This window comes from Aethalodelphis obliquidens, unplaced genomic scaffold (assembly GCF_003676395.1).
Source record: "Aethalodelphis obliquidens isolate GAN/ISIS:26980383/991018 unplaced genomic scaffold, ASM367639v1 scaffold74, whole genome shotgun sequence".
Taxonomy (NCBI): domain Eukaryota; kingdom Metazoa; phylum Chordata; class Mammalia; order Artiodactyla; family Delphinidae; genus Aethalodelphis; species Aethalodelphis obliquidens.
Genome location: NW_020838018.1, coordinates 1,436,698 through 1,464,195, shown reverse-complemented (window position 1 = coordinate 1,464,195; position 27,498 = coordinate 1,436,698). Strand labels below are relative to the sequence as shown.

The 27,498-nt window shown below is 42.9% G+C and overlaps 1 protein-coding gene across 2 annotated transcripts in view; it reads left to right on the top strand.

Moving 5' to 3' along the window:
- SHC3 (SHC adaptor protein 3) overlaps positions 1–27,498 on the top strand; it is a 142,466-nt gene that overhangs the window by 81,859 nt on the left and 33,109 nt on the right. For both annotated transcript variants that reach the window (XM_027092031.1, XM_027092032.1), the window contains exons 4-7: positions 463–582; positions 4,125–4,178; positions 9,349–9,400; positions 19,269–19,395. In XM_027092031.1, the coding sequence (XP_026947832.1) occupies positions 463–582; positions 4,125–4,178; positions 9,349–9,400; positions 19,269–19,395 (353 nt within the window). The remainder of the gene's footprint in view (positions 1–462; positions 583–4,124; positions 4,179–9,348; positions 9,401–19,268; positions 19,396–27,498) is intronic.

The window sequence follows — 27,498 nt, the reverse complement described above, 5'->3', positions numbered from 1 at the left end:
ACCCCTGAGTTTTAACTGGACCATTTAGTTGCTCATCAGCCCCATGAGCTGCTCCATTTCAGTCTGGTCCTGAGTAGTTTGATTCCTGGTAGGATGAAACTGGTTTCTGAGGCTGCAAAGCTTCAGGCCCTGGCCTGTGGCGCCTTCCTGGGACTTATGAGTGACCCCATGAGACACACCCCAACAGGAGCTGCCTGGTGTACTGACACCTCTGACCTTCCAGCAGAGTCGTCATCTCAGTGTGTGTATATTAGGTGCTTTACAGTTTGCCTATTGCGTATTCTAGAGTTTGTATGTTAGTGTCAGATCCCACACTCCCAGCTCATTCCTGGAATGTTGCCTTCACGTGCCCGATGAGAGGGGACGGTGGAGGTTGAAGGTGTGGAAGATAACAGCATAGAGGCCTTGACAGTGTGGCCTCCTGTGAATGGAAAGCTAAAATAATGCTGCTTGATTTCACAGCCTCCGAGCAAAATGTTGTCCAGCATCCTGGGCAAGAGCAACCTCCAGTTTGCGGGGATGAGCATCTCCCTGACCATATCCACCGCCAGCCTGAACCTGCGGACCCCAGACTCGAAACAGGTCTGTAGGTGCTCAGGCCCTGCCCTGCCCATAGCCCCCAAACCATGGCTGTTGCACAAGGCTTCCCATTTCTAGCTTTACTGGGTCCCTGCGGAGCACACTTGTGTAAAATCTTCACCAGTCCACAAACTCTGGCCACTTCCAAAGGTCGCTGACAGAATGATAGATGGAATTGGGTCTCTTGAATTCTGCTATAAATTACCTTTTTTTTGAGGATAATGCATGAACTCATCAGTTTACTTATAGTGTAAAAAGAGGTGTGTGTATGCCCAGAGGTCTCCTCTCAATGTCCTTGACCTATTTTGCTTTCTTTAATATTGTATTTTGTTGGTTCTACCGTCCACATTTTATTTTCAGATTTATCATCTTTGAGATGGTGGCATGTCATGGTTTAATTGGCAGTATTTTTTTACTTCTTCGTGGGTTGTTATTTTGGAGCCTCTCTTAGTTGACAGTGTCATAGGTTGGTGCAGTATGGCACATCTGTGGCATGTCCAGTGCGGACGGGGCCCTTACTGACTGAGGTGGGGACTACGATGCTTACTGAGGAAAACCCTGTTAAGATAGTTGGGTTTTTCTTCAGTGTCTATATCTTAAGTTTCTCTGATTGTTAGTTCCTTTAGCTGGGAAAGTGGGTGTATGAGTAGCTGTCCTGAAACCAGCAGGGGAGTTCTAAAGGCCAAAGGAGGCAAAGGAGGTGAAAATGCTCATAAACCATAAAGGTGGGAGGTGGAGCGAAGCCATCCTTCACTTGCTCTGCCCAGTCTGGGCCTCTGCTGCTGGCAGTGTGAGCTGGGATTTGGATGTGCCTACACGGAGAGGGATGGGCAATCGACAGACCTCTGAATGACACACTTCCTGACTCTGGCAGTGTGTTACCAGGGATGCCTAGGGGTACCTTCATGTTGCTATACATATTCATATTTATTGATTCCATATTCCCCAGGTAAGCAAGTAGCATCCCCAGCTTCATTTAGGATGAATGGGACACCACCGCACCCCTGTCCCAACCCAAGATGTTGAAATAAATTCTATATCTAGCATAGAAATGAGAGGCAGCACCTGGGCTGTGTTTTGACATAGTGGATGCCACTTCTCACTCCATTCCTTTGTCCTCACTCAACTGATGGATAATCCCCTGTCTTTTCTCATCGGCCCTTCCGAGGGATGGGTAACCAGTCGTTAGGTGGCAGATTAAGAACGTGCAAAAGGCTCAGCGTTTCTCTGGAGCTGCCTCCTGCTGAGCACCGTGGTGGCTCACGGTGCGCCTTGCTCGGCGCTGCCCTCACACGCTCACTTCCATTCTTTTTGTTTTTAACTGAAGTATAGTTGATTTACAATGTTGTGTCAATTCTGCTGTACAGCCAAGTGATTCCATTATACATTTATATACATTCTTTTGAAAATCCTTTTCTGTTATGGTTTATCACAGGATATTGAATCCAGCTCCCTGTGCTATGCAGTAGGACTTCTTGTTTATATATTCTATATATAATGGTTTGCATTTGCTAACCCCAAACTCCAGTCCTTCCCTCCGCCCCCTCTGCCTGGGCAACCACAAGTCTGTTCTCTTTCATTCTTATTCATGTGGCTTCTATACCTTTTGTTTGTAGGAATCCTCAGACCACAGTCCTCAATTCTGTGAGATCTTATCTTCTAATTCTCCCTTCTACCTCAAAAAATAAAAAAAGGGAGAGAGAGGCAGACTCTCAGAGCAGAAACGATGAGGTCACCATGGTTGGCCATCCCATCCTCGGGTTGGGGGCTGGTTGGGCGTATCCAGGTCTCATTGTCCCGCCCTTGTTTATGTGGATGTGGGAGGGAGTGTGGGGCTGGGGGGATGCCTGGGGAATGGCAGCTCGGGTGACATGAGCACAGTCTGAGGAAGGTTTGGCAGGACCCAGAGCTCACATCCCTCTGCCTCTCCCAAGTTAAGGGCCAGGCTGTAGCAAATACAAGGAGCCCGAGTGGGCAGACCCTTCGCAAACCAGAGAGCCAGCAGAAAGGCAAAGCTAGCTCTCCTTTTCAGAGCTCTCAAGGAGAAGAAGCAAGATGAAACACCCTCAGAGCAAAACACATCCTTTAGTTAATTAGCTCTAATTTTCTTACTCTCCTTTTCAATGTCTATCTTACCCAAAGGGACAACATACAATCACGCAGTAACGGTCACGTTGGCCAAATATGATTTCCATTTTTTTCTTAAATCTGTGTGTTCACTTTGATTTCCAAACCCCAGCTTTAGAGCTGCTTTAGAATCAAAAATTAAATAAACAAAAAATTCAATAAGCAAAAAATGAACAACTTTAGAAGTCATAGTTTGTCATCATCTGGGACTGTTATGTCCTCATTGCTCTCTTGGGAGCCCTCTGCCCCTGGACTAGAGGCAGAATTCAGAAAGCTGCAAAGGGCAGCTATTAGTCTGATCCAGCTGGGTTTGGGTACAGGCTACAGAGCTGGACTCGTTGTTTTTATTCATCGATATACTCAGGCTTTTCTAGATCCTGAGTAGTTTTGCAAGTGCCAACAAGTGAAGTAGGCATTTAAAAATATCTAATTTTATCTTGTAATTCAGTTATAGTTTTCTTTGAGTTTTACTGGAGCATGGTTGGAAAAATCCCTTGGATGGTAGGATTACAGCTCTGTAAATTCTGCCTGCCTGCCGGCGAGGACCTGAGGGGGCTGTGCAGAAAGAAACCTGGTTATGCTGGGATGGAGACGAGAGTGCTGTTCCCACCCCCGGAAATTTACTTCAATGTCACTATGTTGTCTTTAAAAAGATAAAAATAGCATGGAAGACTTATGTAGCCTTTTAAATTTAGGGCAGCTCCTAATTTACTCAGTGTCTACTAAATCCCACCGTATGCTGCAGTTTATAAAGCTAATGGAAATTTCCCAATTTAAAATTAACTTGGAACATCCTCGGTGGTTTTTAAATTGATAAATTACAAGAGTGCCTGAGAGGACACCAATTTTGATCTTGGATGCCGGCTTTCTAATTCATGTGCTCATGATACAAATGGGATGAAGTAGGAGACAGCCACACTTCCCTCCACTCCAGCTATGGGGTCTGTACCAAAGACCCCATGTGTCTTTGGAAACAGAAACTGCACAGTTGACATGTTTTGGTGTGTGGTTGAGACGTTTTCCTTCTCAAAGAGTCATGGTTGTTAAGATCCCCTGTGTTCGGTCACAGTTCTGCCTTTAACTAGCTGTAGAGCTTTGAGCCAGCTGATTAGCCCCTCTGGGCCTCAGGCTCTTCATCTGTAAAATGGGATTGCAATAGTTCCTACCTCATAGGGCTGCTGTGAGACTTAAATGAGATAATTCTGGCAAAGCAGCTAGATGAGCGTCTGACGTTGTGAAAGTTCATTCAGGGTTATCTATTGTTATTACTTTTATAATTGTTATTTTCATTGGGTATGAATTTTACCAATTATCAGGAATCCTTGTGGATTTGTATTTCCTGCCAACAAACAGTAAGTTTTCCAAGACATGGGAAAGGTAATAACGGCACATCTCTTTTCTTGTTTTGGACCTGGCAGATTATAGCGAATCATCACATGCAGTCCATCTCCTTTGCCTCTGGCGGAGACCCGGTAAGTGCCCGTGGAGTTGTTTCCTCTTGCTCTTGTCAGAATTGCTGCAAAGGGGCCCTGCTTCAGAAGCATGCCTCTTAGGACCCTATAAAGAAAGTTAGCTGTGATACCAACTATTTCCACTTCCCTTTCATAAGCTCTTCCTGACTCTCATTTTTTTTTAGGGGTAACCCATGACAAGAACCTACCATTAAATTTCATTTCATTAGTAAAAAGCTGTCAAAAATCCCTGAAGCACTGGCTTTCTTAAGTTGCTGGTTTCTCAAGTTGCTGGAGTGCACTCGTGACTCTGCTAATCTTGCTTTGTTCCTGTTTTTCTACTGGCTCTCCCTTGGAGTCTTCCATTTTTGGATTTTAAGTCTATTCAAAGGCTGTGAATTTACTTAGTCTGGTTTATTCATAAATATTTGAAATTGGTATTTTTCTCTCCAAATTTAACACTGTAGTCTTTTAATGCTTTGTTTTGCCAACAGGGAAGGAGTTTCAGAGATAGAGAGAGAAAAAGAGAGAGGATAGAGAATACGAGAATGTTCTAGTTTTCATTGCTTCTTTTATTAAGAAGGTGGAACAACAAGGGAATTTGCTCCCCACATTCGGTCAGGAATTCTACGATACAATGCCAGCATTCAGTTTCAGTGTCAGGAAAGGCAGGACTCAGAAAACCACTTCCTCCTCAGGCAGGGCAGTGTTTCTGTTATCATTATTGTTGTTTGTATTATTTTGTCAAATTATCGGTAGACAACGCTCAGATTTTATGTAAGAGTTTACTGGTCCAAGATAGCCTGAGTAATTAGTGCATTATATTACTCCTTATCCCAAGGCCAGGGACCTTGTCTATTTCTAGCCCGGGATTTTTACCATGCCCTGTGTTTAACTCATATATCTTTCCTGACATACTCCTACCTGTGTAACCTGATTGCAGAACTGCTGTTGGCACATTGAAACCCAAATCGAGGGAGTGATCTCCACTGCTGGCTCCAATCTCGGTGTTCCCAAAGGACAGTATAATCATGACACTGAGTGTCTCAGCCACAGGAAAGCCTGCGCCTGCCCTTCCCTCTCCCACCTGCTACAGCCTCCAGGGAGGCATCACTCCTATCCCCCTAGCACTGAGCTCCTGCTGGGGAGATGCAGGCTGCAGGGAGAGGCCCCAGGAGTCTCCCTGTCTTGGACCCTTGAGCCAAGGGCACTGGCAGGAGAGGGATTTGGCCACCCTGCAGATGGTTCTTTGCCCTTAATCCTCTGCTAAAGTGTCACAGGATGACCAGAGCATTATTTAAACATCTCATTCAGTGGGTTCCACTGGCTTTGGCCCTATTTCATATTTAGGGTCTAATTTTCAGAAGTCTTCCAGTATGCTTTCCTCTTCTTTTTTCCTTCCCTTCCCTTCTTTTACTTTATTTCCAATCCTTTAATTAATTTCTTATGATCCACTGCAAAATGAAATACCTCACTGAGATGTATGTTTAGAAAGTGGAAGTGTTCCATAATCAAGCCCATCTAAGGAGCATTTCTGAAGATTATATCTAGACATATGTATACACTCATTCTCTACCTGTACTACACATATACACATATCTATACTTATATCTGTAACCAGATCTAGTTAATTTGCAGTGGCTGTCTACTTGCTTGCCTAATGTGATGCTTAGAGCCATAGATTCTTAAATTTGGAAGGTAACCCAGTTTGAAAAATAAGAGGCAGAAACGTTGCACACCTGCATCAATATCTCCTTTCAAGAACTTGTCTCAAACCTCATCTTCATGTTGACATTGAGTGGAGATGCAGAGATCTAGAAAACGGAAAGCCAAATACATTGTCCTGTGTTAAAATTATTTTATTCTCCACTATGCACAAAGACCTGTGAACTATTTTCAATTTTCCCTATCACCTCCTCTTAAAAAAAGGAAATATTCAGTGACCCTTAAAGTAATTCATAACTTTTAATATTTTTTTTCTGATACAGAAAATGTCATGATTCCAGGGGACAGGAAGCCTGGTTACTTTTTATTTTAACCAATTCAAATGCACATCACATTGTGCATGAGTTCTCATTCCAAATTTATTTATAACCATTACAATTGGTATACCTTTTAAATAAAACCAACAATTCTAGGTCCTATTCCTTGTTCTGCTGCTAAGTATATATCTACTTTTTGCTTTGTGCCTCAGTTTACTGGGTGAGAAAATGGTATTTTGAAATGTCAAATAAGACAGACTGGAAAACACAGTTAATCCCTGCAATTAAAAAAGGCATACTACAGGGCTCCCCCGGTGGTGCAGTGGTTGAGAGCCTGCCTGCCGATGCAGGGGACACGGGTTCGTGCCCCGGTCCGGGAAGATCCCACATGCCACAGAGCGGCTGGGCCCGTGAGCCATGGCCGCTGAGCCTGCACGTCCGGCGCCTGTGCTCCACAATGGGAGAGGCCACAACAGTGAGAGGCCCGTGTACCGCAAAAAAAAAAAAAAAAAAAAAGGCATACTACAATTATAATCTACTATTATTAGCAGTTCTAAAAGATCACCAAAAGAAAGCCAGAATAATGGTCAGGCTCAGAAAAACTTGGGGAGTGAGAACAGACATGGGTAAATACAGAACAAGCACTTGGCATCCCCATCTTTGGCACTTAGAGTGCTCACTGTGTGACTGGGTGATGTCAAGAACATTGTTTTAACAGCAATACACTCCCCCACTGTGCCGGGAATGCATCAATATTGGCATTGGAAAAGCTGTGTCCTTGGCTTGGCCATTGATCATCTGAGTGACAGGGACACATCACATCTCTTACCTAGTCTTCCTTCCCTAGCTTGAAGCCAGAGGAGCATTTCTCAGACTGGAGTAAGAATTTAAAAAGAAGAATTTCCTTGTATATGCTACTAATGTGGACTCAAATTAGTTTTGTTACACAAATATGTACAAAAATAAATTATGTATAGACTCCTTATGTTTATTCCTTTTATTAAACTGTAAATCCCAATCAAACTTGGAAATTAAGTACAAATAAACACAGTAAAGGCAATAACATTCAAAGTAAAATTAATTTACTGTGATGAGTAAAGTTTTGTTGAAACTAAATCTCTGCTCCCAATGTGGCTCTAGAACTGGCTACCATGGTGCAGAAGCCTTTGAGGTCAGAATCTCTCTACTACCACAGGCGCCAGATGACTCACTCCTTCCACTGATTTCTTCCATTCAAGTAAACACTTCAGTGGTACATCATTGTGTACAAATGTGACATTAATTTGCTTCAGGTGGGGCAAAGCCATCTGACTGTTCTTTTCTCTCTGATTCTTTAAAAACCTGGCACCCGTAATGTTGGAAACCCCACTGAAAATCTTGGCACTGAAATTGCATGCAGAGCTTGATGGCACAGGTGTCATTCAGATGACCCCGCATATTACTGTATTAACTTTTAAGATTATCATAGAAATGAAAGCATGAAAAGAGATTCTGGTGACATCTCAAACACTGGAGAATATACCTGCCCAACCCTAGGGTTCCATGGATCTCAGACTGAGAAGCTAGTGCTCCCTAAGTCCACTTCTGACATTCACATCTCCTGAATCCAGGAAGAGTGTCTATGATTACAAGCTACAATCCTTATTTTTGCCAGTAACTTCAGATTCTGACCTGATCTTCCTTGATGAAATGGCAGGAAGTCAGGTCGACCGGTTGATGGACTCCCACTCCCTTTCCCAGGTCAGTCTGTGAATACACCAAAGGACAGAGATAGAGAGAGAAAAAGAGAGAGGATAGAGCCTGAGCAGGAAGGGGAAACAGCTTAGATAGACTACATGCTGGAGAATGACCTCAGGGTAGCAGTCCAATACGTCAAGAGCTGCCGGAAGAGCTCTCTCCCTTCTTAGTCTTAGTGGGTGTTTTTGAGTTGCAGGGCAGTGATGTTTGGAAAAGCGACTTGCACCCTGCAGTGGGTTCTCAGAAGCACTGCATCCTCCTCCCCTGCCTCCACACTCACTTTCCCTCTTCCCCTCACACATTGGAGGGTTTTCTGGAGCCCTGTGGAGAAAGAAGGGGTCGTTTCTCCTGCCCATAGAGTATCACAAAGAAGGAACTCACGACAGAGAATCTTGCAGATGCTGAAAACATTGGAAGCTAATCGATAACCTTGGAGTCCTCCAAAACCATCACATGGGGGAAATATCCACAACAACGAGGAGACCTTTACCATGCCCCCCCCAGACTTTTTGAATGTTGAAAATGTCAACTTTGCAGGAAAGTCTTTCTTTTGCTTTCAAGAATTAAGAGAATTATTGTTTCCTCTGTTTAGAAACTAAAATTCACATGGTCACCTCGGCTCACTCCTGAGGTCATCGTTTCCTCTGCATGCCAAGTAGATGAGGCAGGCAAGGGGACTTATATTTCATGTGTAAGGGTGAGACTTCTAAATAGAGCTCATGCTTTTGAAACATCTTAAAAGAATTAAAATTACTACTTATGTCATCGTATCCATATCTCATCCACCCATGAGGGATGTTTGCAACCAGCCTTTGAACATCACTTCTAATTTTCTCAGTGTGGCCCCCAGATCAGCGTCAGCACCTGGTTGCTTGTCAGAAATGTACGTTTCGGGGCCTCACCTCAGACCTGCCAAATCGGATACCCTGGGCTGGAGCTCAGCAATCTGTGCTGTAACAAGCCCTGCCGGGGATTCTGACCCCAGCTCAGATTTGAGGATCGTTGTTGGAGACAGCTGACAGCAGTGGCTCTCAGCCTTGGTTCATAATAGAATCATCTGGGGAGCTTTTAAAAATCCTTAATGCCTGGGCCTCACATGCACACCAGTTAAATCAGATTATCTGGGAGTTGGGACTCAGGTATTAGTGTGTTTATAGCTCCTCAGTGATCCGACATGCTGAGAATGGATGCCCTTCACACCCTTGCTGCTCAAAGTGTGGGTGTGGCGAAGCTGCATCAGTGTCTTGTGAGAGCTGTCTGCAGATGCAGAACCTCGGGCCCAGCTCCTGGCCTGTGGAGTCAGAATCTGCATTTCACAAGATCCCCGGTGATTCCTGCCCACTGTACAGTCTGAGAAATGCTGGGCTGTCATCAGGGCTACTCTTGATTACTGATCTGCTGTATGCATGATGTGTCTGCTGTCCTGTCTTCACCTGTGATTAGTGATGTGACATCTCATTTTTCTTTCACAGGATACAACAGACTATGTTGCGTACGTAGCTAAGGACCCTGTTAATCGCAGAGGTAAGCAATGTGTGACTTTCGTCATCTCTCACTCATGAGCAGCCAGGCTTAACAATGGATACCAGATGGTCCTCATGATCTCAGCCCTCTTCATCCAAACTAAGTGTCATATCGTACTGTTAGCGATAATTGAGGTTTGCAGGCAGTGAAGCGTGGCGGCACACCTGGCTGGGTTAGGAGATGCTGGATATCTGAGAGCTTTAAACACACTTGTATCCAGATGGCTAGAGCTTGGTACACCTGACCTGCAGATGGCAGCTCCCACTCATACTCTGAAGGTGCCCTCAGTTACACCTGAAGACTTTGCAAACCGCTGGCCTCCTGCCCAGCTACAGCTCCTTGTGCGTCCACTGCCAACTAAGTCTCCCCGAAAAGCCTCGTGCTGCTCTGCATGGCCCTGGAAGCCAGTGTCCAAGCTCAGGTGCTGCCCACTTACACCCCACAAAGGTGCTAGGGCCTCAAACACAGGCTGGGTAGGGGATTTGAAACATCCAAGTACTTCCCATCTACATGGAACCTTTATTCCTAGACCCTCCCTACATACCCACCACCCCATTTCTTTCATCATTTACAAAACCAAAGGGTCCCCCCTCCAATGTTAATAAGCTTGGACAGGTGAGCTGATTAGGGGGCACTACCCTTGAATCCCAGAAAGCCACCAGGTGCTGCACAACTCCAATTTAGAACTCACTGATGGAGGTCACCTGTGGGGTTTGTAACACTACAAATGGCACTTCCCTCTATCACCCATTGCTTCCCCTCCTCCTCCCACCCTCTACCCCAGGTACCCATTGTTAAGATTTCCTAGCTGGCTTTGCAGAAGTTTTATATCTGTCCATATACATATATATACTCTTCTACTTTTGTTTTTTTTGTTTGTTTGTTTGTTTTTTGCGGTACGCAGGCCTCTCACTGTTGTGGCCTCTCCCGCTGCGGAGCACAGGCTCCGGACACGCAGGCTCAGCGGCCATGGCTCACAGGCCCAGCCGCTCCGCGGCATGTGGGATCCTCCCAGACCAGGGCACGAACCCATGTCCCCTGTATCGGCAGGCGGACCCTCAACCACTGCGCCACCAGGGAAGCCCTACTCTTCTTTTAAAATTTCACCACAGATGAGATTTTAGCATTCTGTTTTCCCACCAGCCTTGAGGGAGGGGGAGGTGGCAGGCTGCACTCATCCCAGAGTTAACACTTGTTGAAGTTCTTCCTTTATTTTTGTTTGTTCTAAGTTAACTTCAAGTAATCCTAGACTTTTTTTTTTACACCCTTAATGGCTCCTAGGTCAATGGTTCTGAAAATGAACTATACTTTAGAATCACCTGGGGAGCTTTAAAAAAATCTCAATGCTCAGGCCTCAGAGAGGGGTACCCAGGCAACTGTACTTTTTAAAAGCTCTCCAGATGATTCCCATGTACAGCCAGGACTGAGAAATCAGGCTCTAGGTCCAGACCCTGAAGGAGTTTAACCCTGTGCTATTTGACTTAGGGCCATGGAAGCATACAAGCTGATACCTTGTTTCATGGCTGCAAACCAGCAGCACCTTCTGTCCACAGTACCTTTTCAAAGTCATGGAAATCAGGATCCACTCCATGTGCTCAATGGTTGCTGGACCAGCTCCCTTTGGGACCTGCATGCAGTGCTGGTGTAAAGACAGACACCAGACCTCTGCGCCGTTGCTGGTGCTTTGGGGGCACCAGCAGCATAGGGGTCCTTTGAGATGCTTGATAGGAGAGGATCACTCCCTCCTTCCAGTTATCTGTTGCCTGTAACAAATCTTAATGGCCTAACAGCCATCATTTTAAAATATCTTTTGATATAATGAAGTATTAAGTGTCCAGGCAGGGCTCAGTTGGCCAATTCTTCTGCTCTCTGTGGCATCAATGGGGTATTGGGTGGTCTTTGGCTGGTGGCTGGCCTGGTCTAGAGGGTCCAAGCTGACTTCACTTCCACGCCTTGGACCTTGCTAGGGAGGACAAGAAGCCAAAGCCAGAAGGGTCCTTCTCCCTCTGCAAGGAGTCTCAGGGTCCCTCCAAGTGGCCCCTGAATCAGGGCAGTAGGACTTCCCACATAGCAACTCTGGGCTCAATGATGCCAAAGTGGATGCCAAAGACCAGGCACCACTTCATCTCTGTCATAGTTGACTAGTCAAAGCTGTCCCAGGCAGCTCAGATTCAGGGGAGGGGAACCAGACCTGCCCTCCGACAGGAATTTGCAGCCTTCCTTATCCATCACATCTCTGTTCCCACACGTACCCAGGCAGCCCCAGCCTCCTGGGAGGCAGTGTGGGAAGGGAGGGGAGTCATAGATCTGGCCATGAACAGTATCTCAGAGCAGGCTTTGCCTCCATCGGATATGTGTCCACCCACCATTGCCTCCTTCGGCAAGGAACTGGGGGAGGGCTCCCCTGGCTGCTCTCTTCTCTTTCCTCCTGCCCTAGGCCAGGAAGAGAGTTTAATTGAATAAGAATGGCCTCTGCCATGCAGGAGTCAGATTAGCAAGAAATTCTGGGAGTGAATGTTCTTACTTGGACTCTTAAATATCCAACTCCCCACGCAGAGGCCCCAGTTGATGTGCTGACCCCATTGTGGTTCCCTGGCTGCAGGCATAGCTACTCAAGGCAGGCAGGCATCAAGGCATATTTGGAGCCCAGAAAGTCTTCTGTCAAAATCCTGCAGAGATGGGTCAAAGTCCCTCACTGTTATCATTTGTCCTTTCCACACTGATTCCTGCTTATACATTCTGGTGTGTGTTTTTGGATAATCTAGCAGTATTTACAGTGAGAAAAAAATTATATTTTCTCTCTAGTATCAAGAACCCATGGCTTATATAATTAATCTGGTGGAAGGGCAAAGGATCTCTGACCCATGTCATTAAGCTCTATGGTAACCACCACCATCTTGAGAAGGTAGGGATTGCAAGTGAGTGAAGTTTCATGAGGTTGGCACCTTATAGCTGAAAGGCAGGTCTGACAGGAGACCTGGAAGGTGACTACTGATATATGTAGGATAAAAAGCCCCCAAAATCAGGCTTTGCTGGATCCTAATATACCATTTTCTTTTCACATTGGAATCTGTATTACTACACAAGGACTCCCATTCCCTGCAATCTAATGTCTATTGGTTCGGAATGGACTGTTTGGGTCACAAAAGTACATAAAAAATAATGTCCTAATTAGACATATGGCTGCCTGCAGGTGGCATGTACTTCCTATAATTTATAACCACAATAGCATCCCTGTTCAGGCGCCTTCTGCAACTCCTGAACTTGCGTGGAAAGTCATATCCTACGGTGCTGACCTGATGGTAGAGAGGCCTGAGTGTTCAGCTGTTATAGCTTCTAACACATCCTGCTGCCCTTTCCCCAGGATTTCCTGAATAAGGGGGAAACGTGGTGATTGGACTTGAGAGGGAAGCCCCCCATGGACTACTGCCTCACATGGCTGTGCTTTCTTCTCCAGGCTTCTCTACTAGCTCACGGTCATCTCAACACTGAATTTAGGGTTCCTCTGGCCTCAGACAGTTGTAGGCTGCAGGAGGTGACTTTCCGGGAGAAACTTAGAGTATGAACTCCTTAAATAATACAGAACCTTTTCTGGCTTTTCTTTCCCCTAGGAGTAAAACCTCTTCTGTATAATAGGTGAAAGTAATGATTTATTTTTTTAAGCCAGGAGGTTAAATTCCATCTCATAACACTGTGGTGGGAGGTTAATTTTCCTGTGAGTGAATGTTTAGGTTGTTTCCCATATCTGGCTTTCGTCAACCATGGTTTTTTTGTGTGTTTTTTTTTAAATAAACAAGCCAGTCCCTGAGCTCTAAATACCCTGTGCCAAAGACTATGAATGTTCCTGCGTAGCCCAAGCTTCTGGCTGAAAGTCAGACTTGTGTAGTTACCAGCCTGCTGCACATCTCTGCTCAGAAGCCTCCTAGCCCCCTCACCTTGACAAGCCACAGAGCTAGGTCTTTCCTTCCACCACAAAGTATCTGCCTGTCTCACTCATCATGATGTGAGCTCACTCCTGCTCTATCCCCTATCTCATTTCCTATGATCTCCCCTCACCTCCACTCCAGCTCCACTGATCTTCTGGCTCTTCCTTGAACATGGCAAGCAAGCACCTGCCTCAGGGCCTTTGCACCTGTTGAGCCCTATGCCTGCAACATTCTTAGACTAGACCTTCCCATGGCTCACCCCCTGACTGCCTTCAGGCTTCTTCTGCGATGCCACCTCCTATATGGCTTTCCCTGGTCATCCTACATGTCACCCTACAACATCATCTTCATCATCCCCTTTATTTCACATTATTGTCTTTATGGTTTTATTAGTTTCCTGTGACTGCTCTAACAAATTACTGCAAACTTTGTGGCTCAAGACAACAAAAGTTTGCTCTCTCACAATTCTGGAGGCTAAGGGTCTGAAATCAAGGTGTCAGCAGCCATGCTCCCTCCAAACGTTCCAGGGGGGAAGGCTTCCTGCTTCTTCCAGCGTCTGGTGGCTCCAGGAGTCCTTGGCTTATGGCCTCCTTGGCCTCCATCTTCACATCACCTCCTCTGTGTCTGTGTCACCTCCTCTTCTGACCCTTATAAGACACTTGTCATTGGATTTAGGGCCCACCCTAATCCAGAATGATCTCATTTTGAGTCCTTAATTACATCTGCAAAGACTCTTTTTCACAGGTTCAGGGGGTCAGGATGTAGACAGGGCTTTGGCTGCTGGGGGGCACCATTCAACCCGTTCTAATGGTATATTTTTCCTTCTTTATTTTCAGTGTCCACCTTCTAGACTGTAAGGTTGGTGAGAGCAGGACACTGTTTTATTACTTGCTGTATCTGGAGATCCTGGGGCAGAGCCTGGTACAGAGTTGGTGCTCAATAAGTGTCTATTGAGTGAAGTCTACAGTAAATATTTTGTGCATTTGCCTTGTGCTCATGTGCAAGAATTTTCTTAGGGTTTATACCTCTGGGACAAATCACTGTGTTCTGGAACACCTTCAGTTTTTTAAAAATGGTTATTTCACTTTATAATTCCACAAGTGGCACAGGAGGGCTCCTTGGCTTCAGCTCTTGTTCAACACTTGGAATTTTCAGACTTTTAAATCCCTGCCAGTCTGATAGGTGCAAAATTATCTCCTCATAAAGTTTTAGTTTTCCACTCTGGGGCTAGAACAGATATTAAACAACTCTTAATTAAGAGCATGGCAGCTGAATCTTGGAGTTCTTACCTGTCTCAGATCAAAAAAGTCTGGAACAATGAGGAACATGTGGATATATGAAGTGAACAGACTAGGGTTGGCTGAAAACTATGCTTGAGTTTGGAGTCTCCATTTCTCTGGTAAGAATTCACTGGTGTTCAGTGTTCCTTTTAAGGGGTGAGAGTTATCAGCCCACTAAGAGGAAGAGACAGCAGTCATTGTTTGGTAGGATTTTTTTCTGATTAGGTAATGACTCCAGGTATCTCCGAGGTTCCCTATGTCAGTCACCAGTTGGTAGAGAACTTGGCTATGAATTTGAACTCTTGGAGAGTCCGTGAGTCTAGATAAGAGGACAGTGGGACAGTCTGAGATGGGACCCCTTCAAGGGCTGGGCTGCCTTGTGGAGGCCAGATGGCTGTGAAGTGTGAGTTGGGTTGGTGTGGGCGTGGGTGGGAGAGGCCATGACTTCTTAAAAGAGCAGCACAGATCCTGAGAGGTTTTCTGCTCATACTTGCAGAGTCGCCCCATGAAAACAATGCCCACTGAGGTGGGGTGGCCCATCCCACAGGGTGTGGAAGCAGCCACTGTGGTGGGAAACACATGCTGGAGCCTCTGTCTATAGTCACTGATCTGAGATAGAGCGGGTATTACCCCGTAGTCATATGTAAAGGGTGCAGTGAGCCAGTGACACCCTTTCTGTATGTCAGCTGCTCCTGACCACAGAAGGGGTGGGAAAGTGGGGTCTTACTTTTACAAAGCAAAAAAACCCAAAAAACAAAAAAACCCACCCCAACAATAATCTAATCAGCTAAGATAAGGAATCAACCCCTCCAGACTCAAAATGATTAAGAAAAATATTTCAAAGATGGAAGGATGAATTTCTATCCATCATCATTAGTGATGAACCTCACCCAAAATATTTATCTTGCTTTGAGATAATAAATGACAGTGTGATGCTTTCAGGGCCAACACGACATCTTGAACTTTATTTTATCTTTATTGTATCATTTTTAACATCTTTTGAAAGATATTTTTATAATATACATACTATTATATTAACACAGGAATATATGTTCACAATTTATAAATAAGTAGGTACATATTTGGGACACATGCTCAGTATAGTAAAGAGTTCTTCACAGGTAAGCATGAGAAAATCTTGACAATTTCTTATTTACAGAAGTAAAGCCTTTTTGGGTGTTTGGTGCATGTGATAGGCATTGCTAGTACTCACTGATGTCCTGACCTCACTCCTTCCAAGCTCGCAGGAGACTGTACTACCAGCCTCTCCTGGGTGGAGGAGGAGCCAGGCGACAGTTCTGTGTGAGAGCAGAATGGATGAGGCAGTTAGTGCTGGTGCAAGGCCCTGCTGTCTCTTTCTTCCCTGGCTTGGGAGGAGGCCTTGTGTTGAAATTCAGGATTGAAAGATCAAAGCAGCTTGGTTCATGGGGTCACCACCTGGAGAGTTGCCCAGAAATGAACAAGTGAGAATGGGATTGTTTTCAGCCACTAAGATGCTGGGGCTGTTTGTTGTTGTGGCGTCACTTGCCTGTGCTGACTAACGGAGCAGCCATCCCAGGCAGGGCTCAGAGAGCTAGCTCAGATGAATGGTGGCCCCTGTTGGCCTGCAGTCCATTTATCAGTCAGATGGCCAGGGCAGTCTTGAACACCGATGAACAGGTGCAGCCACTGGCCTCTGGACTTATTTGGAGCCATTGGGAAACTTGCGGAGGGACTTCTGATCTGCCAGTGTCTACTGTGCAGGGAAGATGTGTGGTTAACCCATTAGGAGGCTGCTGTGTGAGGAAAGATGCTGTGCCCCAGTTCTATCTGGCACGGTTACAAGGGCTGCAGCACATCCTGCTCTCAAGTGGCTCATCCCAGGTCGGGAGTGACCTTTGTGGTGAGGCCTGATGAAGTCCCCTCACTAGTGTCAGGGCTGAGCTGGCTGCTGTGGGGTCTGAGCTGGCTTTCCTGGAAAGCGACATCAGCCTTGCTTATTGGTCAGAGAGAGAGACCAGCATGGGCAGAAAAGCACCCCCACCCCCCACCCCGGAGACCCCCCCACCCCAGCAACTACTGCACCGCTGCCAAAGAGCCCGTCCCCTTCAGAAGGGATAGAATGAGGAATGACCCCATTTTGCTGCTCCTATGTTTGTTTGGGGCCATGTTTTATGTTTTACAACATCATTCTGAGTCTTGATCCTGGGCCCCACCACTCTGTACCTGCCTCTCATCCAGTTCTCCTTCTTGCTCATGAATGACACCTCCATCCATCCTTTCCTCATGGGATGTAAAACAAGCAGCCCCGATGGTTACCTGTGGCGAGAACCTCATCATTGCTAACACACACTGAGTCACACAGGTGAGGTTAGAAGACAGTAGCTTTTAGCGAAAAACTGTTGCAACAGTCAGAGAAAATACAGGTCCAGAGAGACTGTCAGCCCAGGGTTAGATCTGGATTTGGAGTGGGTTTCTGGAACACAGAGAGGCCATTCTACAGAGGATCCTCAGACCTAGCCAACAGATGACGTTTTCACGGTCCACGGAGGAATGAGCCAGGCCCCAGAGCCTGGAGTCGTGATTTAATTCTGCATCTGCAGTTCCTGTCACCCTCTGGTATCTAGACCAGATACTAGGGCTCCACCCTCACCAAGTGAGGGTACTTCCACCCAGAGCCCTGCATCTTCCCAATGTCCCAGGAACTGATTTAAAGAAGTCTCACTTCCAACCTCGTGCTCTCTAGTGTGTAGAAGATGAGGGGGCCGTGTGGATTGATCATATGGCCCCCTCTGCAGAAACCTTGCTCTTTATTCACTAAGGCTAGGGCACTGCTTTTCTCCTTAAAAGAAAAATAAGCTTCACTTTCTTCCGTCTCCAGTTGTTATTCTGTTTCTCTAAAGTACTGGCCAGCAAGTTCTCTTGGCTGGTGCTGATGCTGCGTGGAGGGGGCAGGTGTGGCTGGAAACACAGGGCAGGTGGGGGAGCCAGGTGTCTTTCTCTCACTCTGTCTTAGACTCCTACTTCCTTATTGGCTGGAAAGACACCTCCACTGCTATCCGTTAACAAACAACCCCATGACTCCAACAGCTGCTTAATATGGCCTTGCTTTGTGCCTAACCGGGTTGATAATAAATACTAATATCAATAATAACATAAAACAATATCAATACTCAATAATAAAATACAGCCGGGACACCTGTCTCCTTGGACAAATCCCTTGGCCATATCTGAGATAGGCTAATGTATCCAAGGGATTGCATTGCAGTCTGAAGCAGCAATCCGGTTACACTTGCTCTTCCCAGGAAATGCTTGTCCCTGTGTCCTCAGGAGCATGCTCCCTCCTCGAGCCTGGGGAGAGAAGAAGCCTGAGGCCCCCCACCCTAGCAGCCACCATCAGGGTGAGCTCTGTGGTGCCTGGCTGTCTTTGTGCGTGTAGAAGGCGGCATCGTGATGGAAGAGTGGCCAAACTGTGGAGGTGGTGATGTCTCTGTTCCTTCCCTCGCAGTTCCCACCTTAATGAGTCCTCTTTCTGTGCTCGCTTCTCCTGCAGCAGGGGGATGCTTCTGCATCTCCCTAATCACTGCTGGGGAATGGCTACCCCTGTAGCAATGCCTCTTCTCACTGCTGGGCACCCACTGTGCTCCTGGAGGAACCTCCTTGAAACACAATTGTATCCTAACTGGTGGCAAGAGAAAGATGGAGTGTGACACATGCATCTGTCATTTTCTCCAGGGAGATGCCTTTATCCCATTAGTAACAGAGCATGTCATGCTGGTCACGGGACAACGTGAAGGGTCTGGGACCCTCTTCTGTGGGATGCCATGGACGTGTGTCTGGGGAGAAGACATTCTACTTTCTTGTAGAGCAGAGATGGGACCTTCTTAGGTGCCTTCCCCCACTCAACCCTCTTTTCTCCAAAGGTTCCACATGGATTACACCACAGCCTGGCCACCATGACAACGGGCACCCCAAAGGGGTTAAAGGTTGCTCCAGGTCTCTGAGGGGCCTGCCAACACCCCTTTTCTGAGAACTGGCATGAATATCCAGTCTCGTCCAGTGTAGATGCAGGTGGCATGTGGTGGGATGGTCATAGTGATTAATTAATATCCCTTTAAACTCATCTTACAAGGTTGTTGATCTTATTGCTTTGAGTTGCCACGTCTGGTGGTGACACTCTACTCCCACTAGGAAGTAAGCAAACAGCTTGCTCTAAGTCCATCGGATACCTCAGGATTCATTCAATAAGAGCCAGTTTAAGTCCATTTGTTAAGCCTCACGGGGTCTTAAAGGGGTTCATTTCTTGTTACTATCAGGTTCTTTGTCTTGTTAAGGTTTCCTTCCAAACCCTGTTTCCCTACTAAGTTCTGAGTTGATATTTTATAGACTCTAAAGCAATAGAAGAGCAATCAAGTTGAACTTAAAAATGTTAAAACGTACTTACAAATAGAACCTTTACTTTTGGAGAGAATAGGCTATTAAGAAATGGATCTCTGCGGTTAAACGGTACCGCTGGGGGCTCTCAGGGATTAAGCTGCACGCAGAGCTGACAGGACATGTCATGAAAGGCACCTCCTTGTCCCTCTCTTCTTTCCTAGGCTGCGGGCTTTCACCCTCAGGAAGGAGGAGCCTGGGTAGCTCCAGTGTCTGTCTCTAATGAGCCTGTGTCCCTTGCTCCTACAGCTTGTCACATTCTGGAATGCTGTGACGGGCTGGCCCAGGAGGTCATCGGCTCCATCGGACAAGCCTTTGAGCTCCGGTTTAAGCAATATTTGCAGTGTCCTTCCAAGATCCCTGCTCTCCACGACCGGTGAGTAGCGCTGTGACACCGTTTGCAGTGACCTCTCTGCATTTTCTGACCTTTCCTCTTGAAAACACTTAAAAGGAGGAAACCACACAACTACCTCCCCGAGGAGTGCTCTGCACAGACACAGTTAATCCCAGGGCTTCCTGGGCCCGGAGACACCTGACTGGTGCTGGGCCATGGCTCAGGAAACTGACAGATGGAAGCCGACATATGGGCGATGCTCCCAATGTTTAGAAAAACATTTTCTTGAAACTATAGTGACAGTAGCCAAGGTTACAAAAAAAAAAACATTGTAATATGTTTTTGTTCTGTTTCTCCTGCAAGCACGTGATGTTTCCACATGTTGCCTCCTTGGGTCGGTGTCACCACAGGTTCTACCTGTCCCATTGTCCTTGTCCTCAGGGTTAGCCAAAGTCCCGATTCAGAGGCTCCCTTCGTGAGGCACTCCGCTTGGAATGGCGAGCATTGATTCTGCTTTATTGGCTTTCATAGCTTTCAGACTTGATGGCCTGTGTGGTCCTGGGCAAGTTCGTTAACCAGTCTGGGTCTCAGCAGTTTTCTCTGTAAAATAGGAATAATGGTGGTTTGGCAGTATTTTAAGTGTTAACTGAAATAGTAAATGTAAACAGGAATTGTGAGATGTTTAGTTTATTATAAAAAATGTTCAGCGTCTACCCTTGAGATTCCTTAGGACATGAGAATATTCCATGCAGCATTAAAAAAAAATAATATGGGGCATGTTGGTTATTCAGTCACCTGTCTTATTGAAAGCCTATTACAATGGTGTGTTCACTGTCAATAAAACTTTATTTCTCCTGAATTTACTTTTTATGTTTCTCCAACTTCTGCAGCCACATTCCAGGACTTAGTTGTGAAGGCAGTGCCTCCTCTACCTTCATTATTATGAAGTCTCCTTTCATCTCTCTGAAGCCTTCACCTTTCTTGAAAGAGAATTTTAATTTTTTTTTCCTTCATCCACTGGAAAATTTCTGTTAAGACATTCATTCTGGAGGTGCCTGTGAAGGCCCCATTTTTTCCCGGTTGATAAAGAAAAGGATATGAACCATCTATGGAAATTTTAAAAACACATAAAAAATTGTATATATAGTTTATGGATAAGTACATGTGTATAAAGAGTATAAAAACATGCAAGAATATTACATACCAACTCTAGGACATCTGAGGATGACAGGGACACGGGTGGGCTTTAACTGATTTTGTTAAGTGTATTTCCTCCCTAACATTTTATAACAACAGTGTTCCAATATACAAAAAGAATTTGCGGGGAACACCTGTATACCCACCATCTAGATTCTACCATTAGCATTTTACAGTTAATATCACGTATTTTTTCATCCAAAGCAAGTTTGACAAGTTTTATTTCTTTAAAAGAAAGGGATCAAATATAGCAAAATGTTCACACTTGTTTAATCTCAGTGGTGGATGTGTAGGTGGCTTTTATATTAATTTAGGCTTTTCTGTACTTTTGAAATGTTGCAAAGAAGTCAAATAAATCCTATTAAAATAATATGTCAAAAATGAGTGGGGGAAGTTAATTGAACTACCATGCTTCTCCAGAAATATACTTAAGGTATGAAGTCCTGTATATGTTTCTATATAATAAAGTTTGAAGAAGTTTTGGGGAAAGAGAATGAAGTAGAGAGATCTTATCTACCGAGAAAACTTTCAACCCAATATGCAAGTAATGGTATAACATTTCTAAAGCAGAGCAGGAACAAGGGGACCTGTGTTCCCTGATATCAGTCTCATCTTGTCTGACAAGCTGCTTGTTGTGTCCATTGAGCAGGTCTGAGATCCAGGGAGCAGGTGGGAATGCACCAACTTCTGTCCCAGCTGGGGAAATACTGGGCTGTGAGAGAATGCACTTCGCTTCCAGCTGCCATGTCCCTCTTCCCCTCCCTGCCCTGTTATGGGGACCCTGGACTGTGGAGGGCACTGGCCCATTTTCCTTCTAGATTTCCCAGGGGCCAGCAAAACAGGAGGTTCTATTTGTGAGCAGTTCTCCTTGGGTTTTCTGCTCACTTGCTCAGGCCATTTCTCTTCAAATTGGGCATGAGCTGGAGGTATGAGAATTGGCACAGTCAGCTTCTTTGTCCACATTCCTTGGAGTAGAGCTGGGGACAGGTGAGCGTGGAGTGAGTGGGGCAGCATTAGGTCCCAGCAAGCTGCCCCAGCATCTCAAAGTTTCATGTTGGTGGCACATGACTTCCTCTTTCCTTCTTCTCTTGCTGCTAGTGAGTGGATGGCTTTACTTATTCGTGAATTCTTTTTGGTTCATTGTATTAATTATTGGGGGAGAGACTCTGTGATCTGGATTCATCACCCATCTCCAACTGGAAATAAAAATTAATACTTTTAAATGAATGGGTTTTTTGGTATGGTATGATTTTCCTTAGAAGATTTTTTCCTCTGATTTTTCTTGCAGAGCTCCAAGGTTATTTTCAACACAAAACCAGAGAAGACAATGAAAGAGAATTCAAATGTAGCCAAAGCTCCATTTATTATTTTTTTTAAAATTGATATATAGTTTATTTATGATAAAATTACCCTTTAAAAATATACAGTTCTGTGGTATTTAGTATTGTCAAAGATAGCACAAGTACAATCATCACCACTATCTAATTCCAGAACATTTTTCATCACCCCAGAAAGAAAACCCATACTCATTAGCAGTTACTCCCCATTTTCCAACCCCCTTTCCCCAGACAACCACTACTCTACTTTCTGTCTTTATTGATTTGCCAATTCTGGACATTTTATATAAATGTTATCATACAATATGTGCCTGACTTCTTTCACTTGAATGTTTTCAAGGTTAATCCATATAGTAGCATGTATCAGTATGGCATTATTTTTAGGGCTGAATAATATTCCTTTGTATGCATATGTTACCTTTTGTTTATTCATTTATCAGTTTATGGACATTGGGTTATTTTCACCTTTTAGTTCTTATGAATAACGCTGCTATGAAGATGTGTACAAGTTCCTGTGTGGACAGATGTTTCAATTCAACTAGGAGCTGAATTGCTCAGTCATATGGGAACTCTATGCTAAAATTTTGAGAAACTACCAAACTGTTTTCCAAAGCGGCTGTACCATTTTATATTTTTACCAGCAACGTATGAAAGTTCCAATTTCACTGACATTTGTTATTGTCCATCATTTTGATTTTAGCTATCCTAGTGAGTACAAAGTGGTCTCTGATTGTGGTTTTGATTTGCATTTTCTTGTTGACTAATGATGTCAAGCATCTTTTCATGTGCTTATTGGCTATTTGTATATCTTCTTTGGAGAAAGTTCTGCTCAAATCCTTAGCTCATTTTTAAGATTGAGTTATTTGTCTTTCTATTGTTGACTTGTATAGAAGTTCTTTATATATTGTAGATATAAGTCTCTTTTCAGATATATGATTAGCAAATATTTTCTCCTATTTTTTGTGTTGTCTTCACATTTTTTTGATAATGTCCTTTGAAGCACAATCATTTTTAATTTTGATGAAGTCCAATTAATGTACTTATTTTTTCTTTGGTTGCTTTTGTTTTGGTGTCATATGTAAGAAACATTGCCTAATCCAAGGTCATGAAGGTTTACGTCTATGTTTTTTCCTAAGTTTTAGCTCTTATTTTCAGGTCTTTAATCCATTTGACTTAATTTTTGTATATGGTGTGAGGTAAGAGTCCAACTTCATTCTTTCACAAATGGCTATCCAGCTGTCACAGCACCATTTGCTGAAAAGACTATTTCACACATTGAATTGTCTGGGCATCCATGTTGAATTCAATTGACCATAAATGTATGGGTTTATTTATGGACTCTTAATTCTATTCCATTGATTTGTATGTCTGTCCTTATGCCAGTACCACATAGCCTTGAATAGTATAGCTTTATAGTTAGTTTGAAATCAGGAAGTATAAGTCTTCCAACTACATTCTTCTTTGTCAAGATTGTTTTCACTATTCTGGGCCCCTTGCAATTTCAAATAAATTTTAGCATAGCTTGTCTACTTTTACAAAAAAGGCACTTGGGATGTTATAGATATTGTCTTGAATCCATAGACCAATTTGAGGAGTACTTCCATCTTAACAGTATTTAATCTTCCAATCCCTGAACACAGGATGTCTTTCCATTTATTTAGAGTTTATTTAATTTCTTTCAACAGCGTTTTGTTATTTTCATTGTACAAGTCTTGCACTTGCTTTGATAATTTTTACTACCAAAAGAATAAATCTTTTATTCTTTTTGATACTATAATAAAAGGAATTGCTTGTTAATTTTATTTTTTCATTGTTAATGTATAAACATACAATTGATTTTTGCATATTCATTATGTATCCTGCAAACTTACAGAATTCATTTATTAGCTCTAATCATGTGTGTGTGTGTGTGTGTGTGTGTGTGTATTCCTTAGTATTTTTTATGTACAAGATCATGTCCTGTGCAAATAAATATAGTTTTATTACTTCTTACTTCCTAATCTGAATTATTTTATTTCTTTTTATAATCTAATTGTCCTGGCTAGAATCTCTAGTACAATGAATAGAGGTGGAAAGACAGGACAACCTTGTCATGTTCCTAATTTTAGGAGGTAAGCATTCCGACTTTCACCATTAATTGTGTTCTTAGCTGTGGGCTTTTCATAGATGCTTTTTCAGGTTGAGAAAATGCCCTTCTATTCCAAGTTTTTTGAGGGTTTTTATCATGGAAAAGTGTTGGATTTTGTCAAATGATTTTTCTGTGTCTACTGAGATGAGTATCTGGTATTTGTTTTTATTCTACTGGTATGACATATTACATTAGTTGATTTTTGAATGTTGAACCAATCTTACATTGCTGGAAGAAATCCCACTCAGTCATGGTGTATGACTCTTTTTGTATGTTGCTGGACTTGGTTTGCTAATATTTTGTTTTCAATCCATATTCATAAGAGATATTGATCTGCAGTTTGTTTTGTTTCTCTTGTGGTGTCTTTGGTTTTCATATCAGGGTAATACTGGCATCATAGACTGAGTTTGGAAACTTCTGTCCTCTTCTATTTTTTTGGAAGAGTTATGAAGAATTGCTGTTAATTCTCCTTTAGATGTTAGATAGAAACCACCAAGAAGCCAGCCATATGATTCTGTGCTTTTCTTGGGATGCAAGATTTTGATTACTAATTTAATCTCTTTATCTGTTACAGTTCTGTTTAGATTTTCTATTTCTTCCAGTTCTGTTTAGATTTTCTATTTCTTCTTGAGTCATTTTGGTAGATTGAGTCTTTGTAGGAATTTTTCCATTTCATCTAGATTATCCAATTTGTTGGCATATGATTTTTAATAGTTTCTCTTATAATCCTTTTAATTTCTGTGTGGTTGGTAGCAGTCTTTCCTCTTTCCTTCCTAGTTTTGGTAATTTGAGTCTTCTCTCTTTTTTCTTGGTCAGTCTAGCTGTAGATTTGTCAATATTGTTGATCTTTCTAAGAGCCAACTCTTGGTTTCATTGCTTTTCTCTATTGATTTTCTACTAACTATTTTATTTATTTCCACCTTAATATTTATTATTCTTCCTTCTGCTTGCCTTGGGTTTAGCTCTTATTTTCTAATTTATTAACGTAGAAGGTCAGGTTATTGATTTGAGATTGTCTGTTATCATATAGGCATTTATAGTTCATAAATTTCCCTCTAAGCACTGCTTTACATTCAGCCCATAAGTATTGGTATGTTGTTTTTGTTTTTATTCATCTGAAAGTTTCTTCCAATTTCCCTGTGATTTACTTTCTGATCCATTTGTTATTTAAGCATGTGTTGTTTAATTTCTACATATCTGTGAATTTCCCAAATTTCTTTCTAGTACTGATTTCTGCTTTAATTCCATTATGGTCTGAAAACATACGTTGTATGATTTTAATCTTTTAACAATTTTGAGTCTTGTTTTGTGGCTTAACATATGGTCTATCCTGGAGAATGTTACACGTGGACTTGAGAAAAATTTATATTCTGTTATTGAATGGAGTGTTCTATAGATGTCTGTTAGGTCTAGTTGATGTATAGTGTTCAATTTTCTATTTCCCAATCTTCTCTCTGGTTGTTCTATCCATTATTGAAAGTGGGTATTGATGTCTTCAAATATTAGTACTGCATTATTTCTCCCTTTGATTCTGTCAGATTTTGCTGCATATAGTTTAGGGTCTGTTGTGAGGTACATATAGCTTTATAATTATTGTATCTTCTTGACTGGTTGCTCTTTTATCTTTGTCTCTAGTAAACATTTTGTCTTGAAGTCTATTTTGTCCGATATTAGTAGAGTTACCATAGCTCTCTTTTGGTTACTGTTTGCATGAAATACCTTTTTACATCCTTTTACTTTCAACCTAAATCTTTAAATCTAAAATGTCTTTCAATCTAAAATGTGTCTCTTGTAGAAAGCATATAGTCAGATCACGTTATCTTAAAAATCCATTCTGCCAATCTTTGTTTTTTAATTGGAGTGTTTAATGTATTTACATTTAATGTAATTACTGATAAATTAGGATTTTACCTGACATTTTGCTAGTTTTTTCTATATGTGTTATGTCATTTTTTTGTCCCTTTGTTTCTCCATAACTGCTTTCTTTGGTGTCAAATAAATATTTTATGAGTGAACTCTTTTCATTACCTTGTTTTTTTTTTCTTTTTTTTTAACTGTCTTTTAAAAGTTATTTTCTTAGAGGTTGCCCTGGGGGTTACAACTAACATCTTAATTTGTAACAATTTAATTCAGATTAACACCAATTTAATTGCAGTAGTATACAAAAACTTTGCTTCTATGTGGCTCTATTTCTCCACCTTACATTGTGCTGTTATGTTATGAAGATTCCATATTTATACATTGAGTGCTCATCAACACAGGTTTATAATTATTGCTTTATTCAGTTGTCTTTTAAATCAGAGAGGAGAGGAAAAGAGTTATGGACAAAAACTACATTTATACTGTTTTAATATTTGCCTATGTATTTAACTTTACCATTATCCTCTATTTTTTCATGTGACATGAATTATTGTTTAGTGGCTTTCATTTTAGCCTGAAGTACTTCCTTTAGTATTTTTTCGTAGTGCAGATTTGTTAGTGATGAATTTTCTAGGTTTTTATTTATCTGGCACTGTTTTAACTTTTGATTCATTTTGAAGGATAGTTTTGCTGGGTACAGGCATACATCAGAGATATTGAGGGTTTGGTTCCAGACCACTGCAATAAAGTGAATATCACAATAAAGCAAGTCACACAAATTTTTTGGTTTCCTAGTGCATTTAGAAGTTATGTTTACAATATACTGTAGTCTATTAAGTGTGCAATAGTATTATGTCTAAAAAATAATGAACACACCTTAATTATCAATACTTTATTGCTAAAAACTTTATTGCTAGCCATCATCTGAGCGAGTTGCAACCTTTTTGCTGGTAGAGGGTCTTGCCTCTGTGTTGATGGTCACTTACTGATCAGGGGGTGATGATTGCTGAAGCTTGGGGTGACTGTGACATATTCTTAAAACAAGACAACGATGAATTTTGCCACACTGATTGACTCTTCCTTTCATGAATGATTTCTCTGTAGCATGTGATGCTGTTTGATAGCATTTCCCTCACAGATTTACCTTCAAAATTGGAGTCACTCCTCTCAAACCCTGCCACTGCTTATCAACTAAGTTTATATAGCATTCTAATCCTTTGTTGTCATTTCAACAATCTTCACAGCATCTTCACTAGGAGTAGATTCCATCTCAAGAAACCACTCTCTTTGCCCATCCCTAAGACGCAGCTCCTCATCCATTAAATTTTTATCATAACATTCCAGCAAGTCAGTCACATCTTCAGGCTCCATTTCTAATTCTGGTTCTCTTGCTATTTCCACCACATCTGCAGTTACTTCCTCAACTGACGTCTTGAACCCCTCAAAGTCATCCATGAGGGTTGGAATTAACTTATTCCAAACTCCTGTTAATGGTGATGATTTTACCTCTTTCCATGAATCATGAGTGTTTTTGATGGCATCTAGAATGGTCAATCCTTTCCAGAAGTTTTCAATTGACTTTGCTCAGATCGATCAGAGGAATAACTATGTATGGCAGCTACA